Raw genomic sequence first — 13,347 nt, forward strand, 5'->3', positions numbered from 1 at the left:
TGAGCTGCATGAGCTGCCTGTAAATTTTAGAGATTAATCCTTTGTCAGTTGATTCATTTGCAAATATTTTCTCCCATTCTGAGGGTTGTCTTTTGGTCTTGTTTATGGTTTCCTTTGCTGTGCAAAAGCTTTGAAGTTTCATTAGGTCCCATTTGTTTATTTTTGTTTTTATTTCCATTTCTCTAGGAGGTGGGTCAAAAAGGATCTTGCTGTGATTTATGTCATAGAGTGTTCTGCCTATGTTTTCCTCTAAGAGTTTGATAGTTTCTGGCCTTACAGTTAGGTCTTTAATCCATTTTGAGCTTATTTTTGTGTATGGTGTTAGGGAGTGATCTAATCTTATACTTTTACATGTACCTGTCCAGTTTTCTCAGCACCACTTATTGAAGAGGCTATCCTTTCTCCACTCTACATTCCTGCCGCCTTTATCAAAGATAAGGTGTCCATATGTGCGTGGGTTTATCTCTGGGCTTTCTATCCTGTTCCATTGATCTATCTTTCTGTTTTTGTGCCAGTACCATACTGTCTTGATTACTGTAGCATTGTAGTATAGTCTGAAGTCAGGGAGCCTGATTCCTCCAGCTCCATTTTTCATTCTCAAGATTGCTTTGGCTATTCGGGGTTTTTTGTGTTTCCATACAGATTGTGAACTTTTTTAGTTCTAGTTCTGTGAAAATGCCCGTGGTAGTTTGATAGGTCTTGCATTGAATCTGTAGATTGCTTTGGGTAGTAGAGTCATTTTCACAGTGTTGATTCTTCCAATCCAAAAACATGGTATATCTCTCCATCTATTTGTATCATTTTTAACTTCTTTCATCAGTGTCTTATAATCTTCTGCATACAGGTCTTTTGTCTCCTTATGTAGGTTTATTCCTAGATATTTTATTCTTTTGGTTGCAGTGGTAAATGGGAGTGTTTTCCTGATTTCACTTTCAGATTTTTCATCATTAGTGTATAGGAATGCCAGAGATTTCTGTGCATTAATTTTGTGTCCTGCAACCTTACCACATTCATTGATTAGCTCCAGTAGTTTTCTGGTAGCATCTTTAGGATTCTCTATGTATAGTATCATGTCATCTGCAAACAGTGACAGCTTTACTTCTTCTTTTCCAGTTTGGATTCCTTTTATTTCCTTTTCTTCTCTGATTGCTGTGGCTAAAACTTCCAAAACTACGTTGAATAAGAGTGGTGAGAGTGGGCAACCTTGTCTTGTTCCTGATCTTAGTGGAAATGCTTTCAGTTTTTCACCATTGAGGACGATGTTGGCTGTGGGTTCGTCATAGTTGGCCTTTATTATGTTGAGGAAAGTTCCCTCTATGCCTACTTTCTGCAGGGTTTTTATCATAAATGGGTGTTGAATTTTGTCAAAAGCTTTCTCTGCATCTATTGAGATGACCATATGGTTTTTCTCCTTCAATTTGTTAATATGGTGTATCACGTTGATTGATTTGCGTATATTGAAGAATCCTTGCATTCCTGGAATAAACCCCATGATCATGGTATATGATTCGTTTAATGTGCTGTTGGATTCTCTTTGCTAGTATTTTGTTGAGGATTTTTGCATCTGTGTTCATATCAGTGATATTGGCCTGTAGTTTTCTTTCTTTGTGACATCCTTGTCTGGTTTTGGTATCAAGGTGATGGTGGCCTCGTAGAATGAGTTTGGGAGTGTTCCTCCCTCTGCTATATTTTGGAAGAGTTTGAGAAGAATAGGTGTTAGCTCTTCTCTAAATGTTTGATAGAATTCGCCTGTGAAGCCATCTGGTCCTGGGCTTTTGTTTGTTGGAAGATTTTTAATCACAGTTTCAATTTCAGTGTTTGTGATTGGTCTGTTCATATTTTCTATTTCTTCCTGATTCAGTCTTGGCAGTTTGTGCATTTCTAAGAATTTGTCCATTTCTTCCAGATTGTCCATTTTATTGGCATAGAGTTGCTTGTAGTAATCCCTCATGATTTTTTTTATTTCTGCAGTGTCAGTTGTTACTTCTCCTTTTTCATTTCTAATTCTATTGATTTGAGTCTTCTCCCTTTTTTTCTTGATGAGTCTGGCTAATGGTTTATCAATTTTGTTTATCTTCTCAAAGAACCAGCTTTTAGTTTTATTGATCTTTGCTATTGTTTCCTTCATTTCTTTTTCATTTATTTCTGATCTGATTTTTATGATTTCTTTCCTTCTGCTAACTCTGGGGTTTTTTTGTTCTTCTTTCTCTAATTGCTTGAGGTGCAAGGTTAGGTTGTTTATTCGAGATGTTTCCTGCTTCTTAAGGTGGGCTTGTATTGCTATAAACTTCCCTCTTAGAACTGCTTTTGCTGCATCCCATAGGTTTTGGGTCGTTGTATCTCCATTGTCATTTGTTTCTAGGTATTTTTTAATTTCCTCTTTGATTTCTTCAGTGATCACTTCGTTATTAAGTAGTGTATTGTTTAGCCTCCATGTGTTTGTATTTTTTACAGCTCTTTTCCTATAATTGATATCTAGTCTCATGGCGTTGTGGTCGGAAAAGATACTTGATACAATTTCAATTTTCTTAAATTTACCAAGGCTTGATTTGTGACCCAAGATATGATCTATCCTGGAGAATGTTCCATGAGCACTTGAGAAAAATGTGTATTCTGTTGTTTTTGGATGGAGTGTCCTATAAATATCAATTAAGTCCATCTTGTTTAATGTATCATTTAAAGCTTGTGTTTCCTTATTTATTTTCATTTTGGATGATCTGTCCATTGGTGAAAGTGGGGTGTTAAAGTCCCCTACTGTGAACGTGTTATTGTCGATTTCCCCTTTTATGGCTGTTAGTATTTGCTTTATGTATTGAAGTGCTCCTATGTTGGGTGCATAAATATTTACAATTGTTATATCTTCTTCTTGGATCGATCCCTTGATCATTATGTAGTGTCCTTCTTTGTCTCTTGTAATAGTCTTTATTTTAAAGTCTATTTTGTCTGATATGAGAATTGCTACTCCAGCTTTCTTTTGGTTTCCATTTGCATGGAATATCTTTTTCCATCCCCTTACTTTCAGTCTGTATGTGTCTCTAGGTCTGAAGTGGGTCTCTTGTAGACAGCATATATATGGGTCTTGTTTTTGTATCCATTCAGCCAATCTGTGTCTTTTGATGGGGGCATTTAATCCATTTACATTTAAGGTAATTATCGATATGTATGTTCCTATTCTCGTTTTCTTAATTGTTTTGGGTTTGTTATTATAGGTCTTTGCCTTCTCTTGTGTTTCTTGCCTAGAGAAGGTCCTTGAGCATTTGTTGTAAAGCTGGTTTGGTGGTGCTGAACTCTCTCAGCTTTTGCTTGTCTTAAAGGTTTTAATTTCTCCATCAAATCTGAATGAGATCCTTGCTGGGTAGAGTAATCTTGGTTGCAGGTTTTTCTCCTTCATCACTTTCAGTATGTCCTGCCACTCCCTTCTGGCTTGCAGAGTTTCTGCTGAAAGATCAGCTGTTAACCTTATGGGGATTCCCTTGTGTGTTATTTGTTGTTTTTCCCTTGCTGCTTTTAATATGTTTTCTTTGTATTTAATTTTTGACAGTTTGATTAATATGTGTCTTGGCGTATTTCTCCTTGGATTTATCCTGTATGGGACTCTCTGTGCTTCCTGGACTTGATTAACTATTTCCTTTCCCATATTAGGGAAGTTTTCAACTATAATCTCTTCAAATATTTTCTCAGTCCCTTTCTTTTTCTCTTCTTCTTCTGGAACCCCTATAATTCGAATGTTGGTGCGTTTAATGTTGTCCCAGGGGTCTCTGAGACTGTCCTCAGTTCTTTTCATTTTTTTTTCTTTATTCTGCTCTGCAGTAGTTATTTCCACTATTTTATCTTCCAGGTCACTTATCTGTTCTTCTGCCTCAGTTATTCTGCTATTGATCACATCTAGAGTATTTTTAATTTCATTTATTGTGTTGTTCATCATTGCTTGTTTCATCTTTAGTTCTTCTAGTTCGTTGTTAAATGTTTCTTGCATTTTCTCTATTCTATTTCCAAGATTTTGGATCATCTTTACTATCATTATTCTGAGTTCTTTTTCAGGTAGACTGCCTATTTCCTCTTCATTTCTTAGGTCTGATGTGTTTTTATCTTGCTCCTTCATCTGCTCTTTGTTTTTCTGTCTTCTCATTTTGCTTATCTTACTGTGTTTGGGGTCTCCTTTTTGCAGGCTGCAGGTTAGTAGTTCCCATTGTTTTTGGTGTCTGTCCCCAGTGGCTAAAGTTGGTTCAGTGGGTTGTGTAGGCTTCCTGGTGGAGGGGACTAGTGCCTGTGTTCTGGTGGATGAGGCTGGATCTTGTCTCTCTGGTAGGCAGGTCCACGTCTGGGGGTGTGTTTTTGGGTGTCTGTGGACTTATTATGATTTTAGGCAGCCTCTCTGCTAATGGGTGGGGTTATGTTCCTGTCTTGCTAGTTGTTTGGCATAGGGTGTCCAGCACTGTAGCTTGCTGGTTGTTGAGTGAAGCTGGGTGCTGGTGTTGAGATGGAGATCTCTGGGAGATTTTCGCTGTTTGATATTATGTGGAGCTGGGAGGTCTCTTGTGGACCAGTGTCCTGATGTTGGCTCTCCCACCTCAGAGGCACAGTACTGACTCCTAGCTGCAGCACCAAGAGCCTTTCATCCACACGGCTCAGAGTAAAAGGGAGAAGAAAGAAAGAAAGAAAGAAAGAAAGAAAGAAAGAAAGAGCGAGAGGGAGGGAGGGAGGGAGGGAGGGAGGAAGGAAGGAAGAGGAAGGAAGGAGCGAAGGAAGGAAGAAAAGAAAGAGGTTAAAATAAAATAAAATAAAGTTATTAAAATAAAAAATAGAGCTTCCCTGGTGGCGCAGTGGTTGAGAGTCCACCTGCCGATGCAGGGGACACGGGTTCATGCCCCGGTCCGGGAAGATCCCACATGCTGTGGAGCGGCTTGGCCCGTGAGCCATGGCCACTGAGCCTGCGCGTCCGGAGCCTGGGCTCCGCAACGGGAGAGACCGCAACAGTGAGAAGCCTGCGTACCACAAAAATAATAATAATAATTAAGAAAAAAAAATTTTTTTAAGGAAAAAAATGGATAGAACCCTAGGACAAATGATGAAAGCAAAGCTATACAGACAAAATCTCACACAGAAGCATACACATACACACTGACAAATAGAGGAAAGGGGGAAAAACTAATCTTGCTCTCAAAGTCCACCTCCTCAATTTGGGATGATTCGTTGTCTATTCAGGTATTCCACAGATGCAGGGTACATCAGGTTTATTGTGGAGATTTAATCCGCTGCTTCTGAGGCTGCTGGGAGAGATTTCCCTTTCTCTTCTTTGTTCGCACAGCTCTCGGGGCTCAGCTTTGGATTGGACCCCGCCTCTGTGTGTAGGTCGCCGGAGGGCGTCTGTTATTCGCTCTGACAGGACGGGGTTAAAGGAGCAGCTGATTCGGGGGCTCTGGCTCACTCAGGCCGGGGGTGGGGAGAGAGGTGCACGGAGTGCAGGGCGGGGCACGGAGTGCGGGGCGAGCCTGCGGCGGCAGAGGCCAGCAGGACATTGCACCAGCCTGAGGCGCGCCATGTGTTCTCCCGGGGAAGTTGTCCCCGGATCCCGGGACCCTGGCAGTGGCGGGCTGCACAGGCTCCCCGGAAGGGAGGTGTGGATAGTGACCTGTGCTCGCACACAGTCTTCTTGGCGGCGGCAGCAGCAGCCTTAGCGTCTCCCGCCCGTCTCTGGGGTCCGCGCTTTTAGCCGCGGCTCGCGCCCGTCTCTGGAGCTCCTTTAAGCGGCGCTCTTAATCCCCTCTCCTCGCGCACCAGGAAACAAAGAGGGAAGAAAAAGTCTCTTGCCTCTTTGGCAGGTCCAGACTTTTCCCCGGACTCCCTCCCGGCTAGCTGTGGTGCAAAAAACCCCTGCAGGCTGTGTTCACGCCGCCGGCCCCAGTCCTCTCCCTGCGCTCCAGCCGAAGCCGAGCCTCAGCTCCCAGCCCCGCCCGCCCCAGCGGGTGAGCAGACAAGCCTCTCGGGCTGGTGAGTGCTGGTTGGCACCGATCCTCTGTGCGGGAATCTCACCGCTTTGCTCTCCGCACCCCTGTTGCTGCGCTCTCCTGCACGGCTCTGAAGCTTCCCCCTCCGCCACCCGCAGTCTCCACTCGCGAAGGGGATTCCTAGTGTGTGGAAACCTTTCCTCCACGGCTCCTTCCTACTGGTGCAGGTCCTGTCCCTATTCTTTTGTCTCTGTTTTTTCTTTTTTCTTTTGCCCTACCCAGGTACGTGGGGAGTTTCTTGCCTTTTGGGAGGTCTGGGGTCTTCTGGCAGCGTTCAGTAGGTGTTCTGTAGGAGTTGTTCCACGTGTAGATGTATTTCTGGTGTATCTGTGGGGAGGAAGGTGATCTCCGCGTCTTACTCTTCTGCCATCTTCCCGATTCCCCCTTGCGCCTGTCTTACCCCCAATAGTCTGTACCTGACACTCCCTCCCACTGATAAGCAGTAGTTCATTCTCTGTATTTGTGAATCTGCTTCTTTTTTGTTGTATTCACTACTTTATTGTATTTTTTAGATTCCACATATAAGCGCTATCATACAGTATTTATCTTTTGCTGTCTGGCTTATTTTACTTAGCATAATACTCTCCAAGTCCATCCATGTTGCTACAAATGGCAAAATTCCATTCTTTTCTGTGGCTGAGTAGTATTCCATTGTGTGTATATGTGTGTGTGTGTGTGTGTGTGTGTGTGTGTGTGTGTGTTCCTTTTTATGGCTGAGTATTATGCTATTGTATATATATACCACAGCTTTTTTATCCATTCATCTGTTGATGGACACTTAGGTTGTAGAACCTTGCTAATTTGTTGCTGACTTGGGTCATTAACTTTCTGACCTGAAGCAAGTTATACAATTTCTCTAAACCTCAGTTACCTTAGCCAGAAAGCATGTGAACTAGATGTGATCACCTAAGAAAAATATCTAGAAAGGAAGAGAATCCTCTAGGTTGTAGTTTACTTCTTTCTCAGTGCACCTTTGCAGTTCATGCTAGCGTGGATCTGAATTAGAAGGTTGGCCGTCTTGACAGAATGTGTTGGGAAGAGAATGGAAGAGTCATTGCAAGTGTGGGCTATGCAAGCGGAGGAGGAAGGGAGAACCACACACAGCTGATGCAGGAGCGGGGGCCTGAGGGGGTCAGGACACGGACACCTGGGAGCCTAGTGGATGAGGAGAGAGGACCTTGTAGTAAGAAAGGCGCCAGCATGGCCTTTGCTTATCTTGAATTTTTCCTCAAGCCAGTATTGAAAATGATCCAGATAGCTGCTGTGGATTGCTTAGGTCTTTTTTTTTGTGGTACACAGGCCTCTCACTGCTGTGGCCTTTCCCGTTGCAGAGCACAGGATCCGGTCGCACAGGCTCAGCGGCCATGGCTCACGGGCCCATCCGCTCCGCGGCATGTGGGATCTTCCCGGACCGGGGCACGAACCCATGTCCCCTGCATCGGCAGGCGGACTCAACCACTGCGCCACCAGGGAAGCCCTGGTCTTTTTTTTTTAATAAACATTTTGGTTACAGTTTTATTTTAGAGGACAGTTCTTTTTTTATTAAAGTATAGTTGCTGTACAATCTTATGTAAGTTACAGGTGTACAGTCTTTTTCATAACTGAGTAGTATTCCATTGCAGATATGTACCATATCTTCTTTATCCATTCATCTATTGATGAAAACTTAGGTTGCTTCCATGCTTGGGCTATTGTAAATAATGCTGCTGTGAATGTTGGGGTGCATGTATCTTTTTGAATTAGTGTTTTTGTTTTTTCTGGATCTATACCCAGGTGTGGTTAAAAGCAGGTCACAGACAAACCCTGTCCTCCCTCCTGGTTGAAGGGCTCATGGTGTTGGCAGCTACCCAACAGCCTCTGAGAATCATCTGTGTCCTCCTCCCATCTCATTACAATGGCTTGTCGTCAGCCTCGTTGCTCCTTGGAGGTTTAGGGCTCCTTCCACTAGAGGCTTTCGCTAGTGAGACCCTACACTGGCCCTTTAGATGGCTCAGGGGAAGGTGCCATAGAAAAGAGAACCAGGGGATTAAAGAACAGACAAGAGAAGAGTAGTCTGTCCAAAGACACAAAGGTAAGAAACAGCATGGCTTCTTCAGAGAACAGTAAGTCAGGCAGCCAAGAATGGTGAGAAAAGGGAGGAAGGTCAGCTAGGGAGGACCAAAATTATGGATGGTCTTAAATGCTATGGTTATTAACCCTCAAGCCAGAAGCTCTTAACCTGAGGACGGTAGTCTCTTCAGGTGTCAATGAATGGGTTAAAGGAGCTCCATGAACCCCCTAATATTATATACAAGGTGCGTATATTTTTCTGGGCAGAGTTTGTAGCTGTCATCAGATTCTCAAAGGGGTGTTTCGCGGAAGCTTAGAACTATGGGCCAGGACTGTTCTAGGCAAAGCCCACCGAGGGTCTGAAGGGGGGCAGTGGCAGAGAGGCGAGGGAATGGATACCGTTGAGGTTAGCAGGGTGGGTGCGGCAGGATTTAGTGTCCCAGGAGATGGTGGAAATGAGGCATAGGGGGAAATTCAGCTCGACTGCCTGGTTTCTGGCTAGAGGGACAGGAGGGTTTAGGGAACATGGTAGGTTGGGTAGAGAAGGTCACGATCGTGAGGGAGGGCTGCCATCATCCATCATGCTCTGAGGAGGTGAATAAAAGACCAAGCATGTTTCCGCTGGTGTTTGCCAGCCTGTGCCACGGACAACCTGACACCCTGCACTCCTTTCCCAGAGCCAGGGGTGTGCCAGCACCCGGGCTGTTGTCCATCACTACGAGCTGCCAGGCATCTCTCAGCTCTCCGGATAAGAGCTCCTCTGCGCTTGGCGGGTGCTGGCTCAGGCCCAGAGCCCAGCAGGCAGGGTGTTCTGACTGTTTGGAGACATCTGATTTGTTGGAGAAAACAGTCCTTAATAGCCCAGAAAGAACACAGCTTCTACTTAACGGTCTGGTTAGAATAGTTCCACTCAGTCACTAGTTCGCTTTTATTAAGGCCCCATTCACGAAACAAACAAGTACCATTTCTTTTAAAACCATTGGTTTGGGTCCATATAAAGGCAAAGCCCTTATGTATTTGGAGAGGATGGTTTTAATGAATCTAAATGGAAATGGTGAGGGAAAAAGAGGAAAAGCGAAACAGGTTTCTATTAACGTGTTTTCAGCTGCATCAGGAACAAAAATGAGTTACAGAAGACAAAAATCTTGGGGAATTCCCTGGCAGTCCAGTGGTTAGGGCTCCACACTTCTGCAGGGGGCACGGGTTCGAACCCGGGTCAGGGATCTACTATCCCTCATGCCATCTGGTGCAGCCAAAAAGAAAAATCTTGATGAGTTGTGTGGACCTGGTGAAATATTTCTCTTTAATACAGTTTGAAACATTCAGAAACCTTTGTGTTGACTGTATGTCTCATTTGAAGTCCCCAGCGCTCCATCCTCTTTGAAGATTGTTAATCCAACGCTAGATTCTCTCACTTTGGAATGGGAGCCACCAAGCCACCCGAATGGCGTTTTGACAGAGTACACCCTAAAATATCAGCCAAGTAAGTTATGGGGAGAAGGAAACAGGGAAATATGGTTTACGAAGGAAAAAAACTGTTATCTTAAAATACAAACGGGGTATTTCTTTACAGATGTAGAATAGATACATATACCTTCAAGTGTCATTCTGGAAGGAACTTCAAATCATACTTTTTAAAGAAAAATGACATGTGCTTTTGAAAATTAAATAACGTAGGATAATACAGACCTTGAGCATGGGGTTTAGGTGCGTGCTGTCATTATGTATGTAGGCGTCATGTATTGTATAACCAGCAAATGGTAAGAAGAGGGGTTTCTTTGGCACAAGGCCTCTGAAGATGAGATTTAGGGTTATTTAACAACCCATGACTCCACCTGCAAAAACAAAGACTTGAGAAATGCTATTGTGATTCAACCAGAAGATTCTCCCAGCTTAGAAGCCCATGGAAAATGTATTTCCCCTTGTTACACCATATTATAGGATTTTTTTTATGGTTTATCCCATAGTTTATTTTTTTATATTTAAAAGGTATGCAAAAACAAAATTAAATATCTATGTATATATATTTATATATATACATACATATATTAATATATGCATTTGTATTAGAATCGCTGTGAACCTTGAGATTATCTTTTTTTAAAATTTTTATTGGAGTGTAGTTGATTTATAATGCTCTGTTAGTTTCAGGTGTACAGGAAAGTGAATCAGTTATACATATACATATATCCACTCTCTTTTTAGATTCTTTTTCTATACAGGTCATTACAGAGTGTTGAATAGAGTTCCCTGTGCTATACAGTAGGCCCTTATTAGTTATCTATTTTATATATAGTAGTGTGTGTATGTCAACCCCAATCTCCCAATTATAGGACTGTGTAAGGTTATCAATTATGTCGGACAAAGAGTGAGTAGGATTACAAAAGTCAGTGTAGTCCAGGTTTAACATTTTTGGTTGACATATTTATTTACGATAGTATTCCTACAGCAATGAATGGGGAATGCACTTTGTTCTTTTTTTTTAACGGAGGTAACATTGGTTTATAAAATTATGTAAGTTTCATGTGTACAACACTGTATTTTGACTTCCATATACACTACAGCGTGCCTACCACTAAATGTTTAGTTTCCATCCAGTTGACCCCTTTACCCATTTCAACCTCCCCCCATTCCCCTTCCCTTCTGGTGACCATTGTTCTGTTCTCTGTATCAGTGTGTTTGTTTTCGTTTGGTTTGTTCATTTATTTTATTACTTTATTTTGTTTATATTCTTATTGACAGTTAACAGCACCCATGAATTAGGCCCTCTGGTGGATTTGAAAATTCCTGCCAACAAGACCCGCTGGACTTTAAAAAATTTAAATTTCAGCACTCGGTATAAATTTTATTTCTATGCACAAACAGCAGCAGGATCAGGAGGTCAAATAACAGAGGAAGCAGTAACAACTGTGGATGAAGGTAAGATGGTTATGTATAAAATCCGCATAACTAGACGTATCGTGAGACAAAAATCTTGGAAGCTGATGCTTTTTCTTTCCTTCTTACCATGGAAGTATCCATGTTACCCAATTAATACAAACACTTATTTGTAACCTCTCATTCTGATATATATATATATAAGCAGCTATTTAATTCATACTGGAATAATGATTTGATGTTTGTTTTTTAAGTCCCTATGAAATTTTTAAACATATTAAAATATTGAGGTGAGAGTAGGAAATTACAGTATTTTGCCACATTTAAATTCAAAGTTCACGGCAATGTTTTTTCCTATCTACAACTTTACATATATACGCACACACACACGTGTAATACACACACGCACACACAGACATGCATACCTATACACAAATAAATATATGTAACTGTGGTTCTGATCTTGATTCACCAGAAAATAATTTGCTAGTCTACATACTGATTTAGGTTTTCTAGCAAGGAAATCAAAACAGTTATTAAATAAAGCATTTACTTTGTGTTTGAGCATGGGACTTCATAGTTTGCTATGCCATCTGGTACAGAAAGCAAAAGAGCCCCATTAAAGTATTTAGAAAAAGAATGAACACTTCCTTTAATACTTTTAAAAATGATTTTGAAAAACTTGAGATTCGATGAAAATGATCAAAAGCGTTGTAAAAGATTTTGCATGTCTCTAAATTGTAGAATTGCTTAAGGATCATTTCTGATTATCTTCCATAGCATAAGAAATTGACATTTTTACCCCAAAATTGGTTTGAAATCTCCTAAGCCTTCTTACATAATAGGCAAGTATGAATAAAGCACTTTAAGTAATGTGGGGATTTGATTACTGGTAAGTTTGGGAACAAGAACGTACCTTTGTCCCCTGTACCTGATGTGGTACACTCCATTCTTCTTGCATGCTTTAGCATTTTAAGAAGTGTTTTTATGTAGCTTTACATGCTAACTATATAGTGTCCTATTTCTGTTTCCCTTCATGAAAGCTGGTATTCTCCCACCTGATGTAGGTGCAGGCAAAGGTAAAATCATTCAACTGCATGACTTTCTACATGTGTGAAATTTGCCATGTTAACCATGGGGAAGTGCAGCATGGGTTAAAAGAGAAAATATTTAAAATAAGCTTTGAAGCACCAAAAGGAAGATAAGATCCTGCAAGATCTTGACTTTAAAATTCATGTCTAGTCTTTTTTTACAAGGAGAAAGCCACCCATTGAATTCACCTTTTCTCAAGACTTATCCCAGGTCCAAATCCTAATCTTGGCTTTTAATGCTATGACCGTGGCTAGACCAGACAGGACACAAACTGTACCTAGGACACAAACTGTACCTTTGCCACAGACCCTCGTGATGGCCATGCTGTCTGTGAAGGGTTCAGAAATGTTAGTCCTGTGATAAAAACAGCCAGTCAGAAATCAGACCATCCGAGCTTCCTGTTCTAATCTGATTTACCTGTACTCCTCCTAGACACAGTGCACACGTTGCTGGCATCACACTACACTGTCCACCTGGAATTTCAGCTTAGCCGTACTCCAACTGCCCTGGGACTGAAAGCCTCCCCAGTGGGATCCCCTCTGACCAAGTGTTCAGGCAGCCCGCATGCTCTGCTCAGCTGTGTTATTCCATTTCTGTCTTTGCCGGACTGCCTAAGTCTCCTGGGGAAGAGCCAACAATCACAGTGAATTACTCTTGTTCTCCTTTATTGCTCACAGCTCTCTGGATGAGGAAGACTGGTTGGGAGAATGGTGCTGGAATGAACTGTAGTATTTCTTCCACCCAAAGATCCCCCAGTCTTTGACTCTTGCCTATTGGTAGATTTGTCAGCTTTTTAAGGAGCAGTGGAGGCCTCCCTGCCTCGCATGGCACTGTTCTCATATAGAGCACCCCCTGTGCAGGGATTTTCCTGGGCTTTGACAGACTAAACAAGTACAAATTGGAATGAAGAAAAAGTCGACCAAAAGAAATAAGTGCTTTGCCCTAAGTTGTTCAAATCTTGGGAGCTCAGGCCTGGTCATATCTTCTCTTTTCGTACAAATCTTATATTCAGAGTCTTGGTAAATTTTAAAATGTAGATCAGGTAGATTTGGGAATGATTGAATAAGAACTGTGACCATTTTCAATCATCTTAATAATGTTTTATAGGTGTTTTTACCCTTGGAAGAACAAAGTTGTAAACATTCAAACATTCAAAATGTTTAGATCGTGGAAGGATGGAACCTCTCCTTTATAAGTGTGCTTCTTTCTGGGGATGATTAGATATCCATTAAAATCCGTGGTGGTTTGACAGTAATTTACTGCTGGGTTCCCCTTAGACCCTTTCATGGAAGCATTCCAGAGAAAGCCTGGCCTCTTTCCC

At 41.8% G+C, this 13,347-nt stretch overlaps 1 protein-coding gene across 4 annotated transcripts in view; it reads left to right on the forward strand.

Moving 5' to 3' along the window:
- NRCAM (neuronal cell adhesion molecule) overlaps positions 1-13,347 on the forward strand; it is a 99,443-nt gene that overhangs the window by 62,027 nt on the left and 24,069 nt on the right. For 2 of the 4 annotated variants that reach the window (XM_007455342.1, XM_007455343.1), the window contains 3 exons: positions 9,418-9,540; positions 10,800-10,976; positions 11,978-12,013. In XM_007455342.1, the coding sequence (XP_007455404.1) occupies positions 9,418-9,540; positions 10,800-10,976; positions 11,978-12,013 (336 nt within the window). The remainder of the gene's footprint in view (positions 1-9,417; positions 9,541-10,799; positions 10,977-11,977; positions 12,014-13,347) is intronic. The other 2 variants (XM_007455344.1, XM_007455345.1) reach the window with 1 other exon arrangement.

This window comes from Lipotes vexillifer, unplaced genomic scaffold (genome assembly GCF_000442215.2).
Source record: "Lipotes vexillifer unplaced genomic scaffold, Lipotes_vexillifer_v1.1 scaffold234, whole genome shotgun sequence".
Taxonomy (NCBI): domain Eukaryota; kingdom Metazoa; phylum Chordata; class Mammalia; order Artiodactyla; family Lipotidae; genus Lipotes; species Lipotes vexillifer.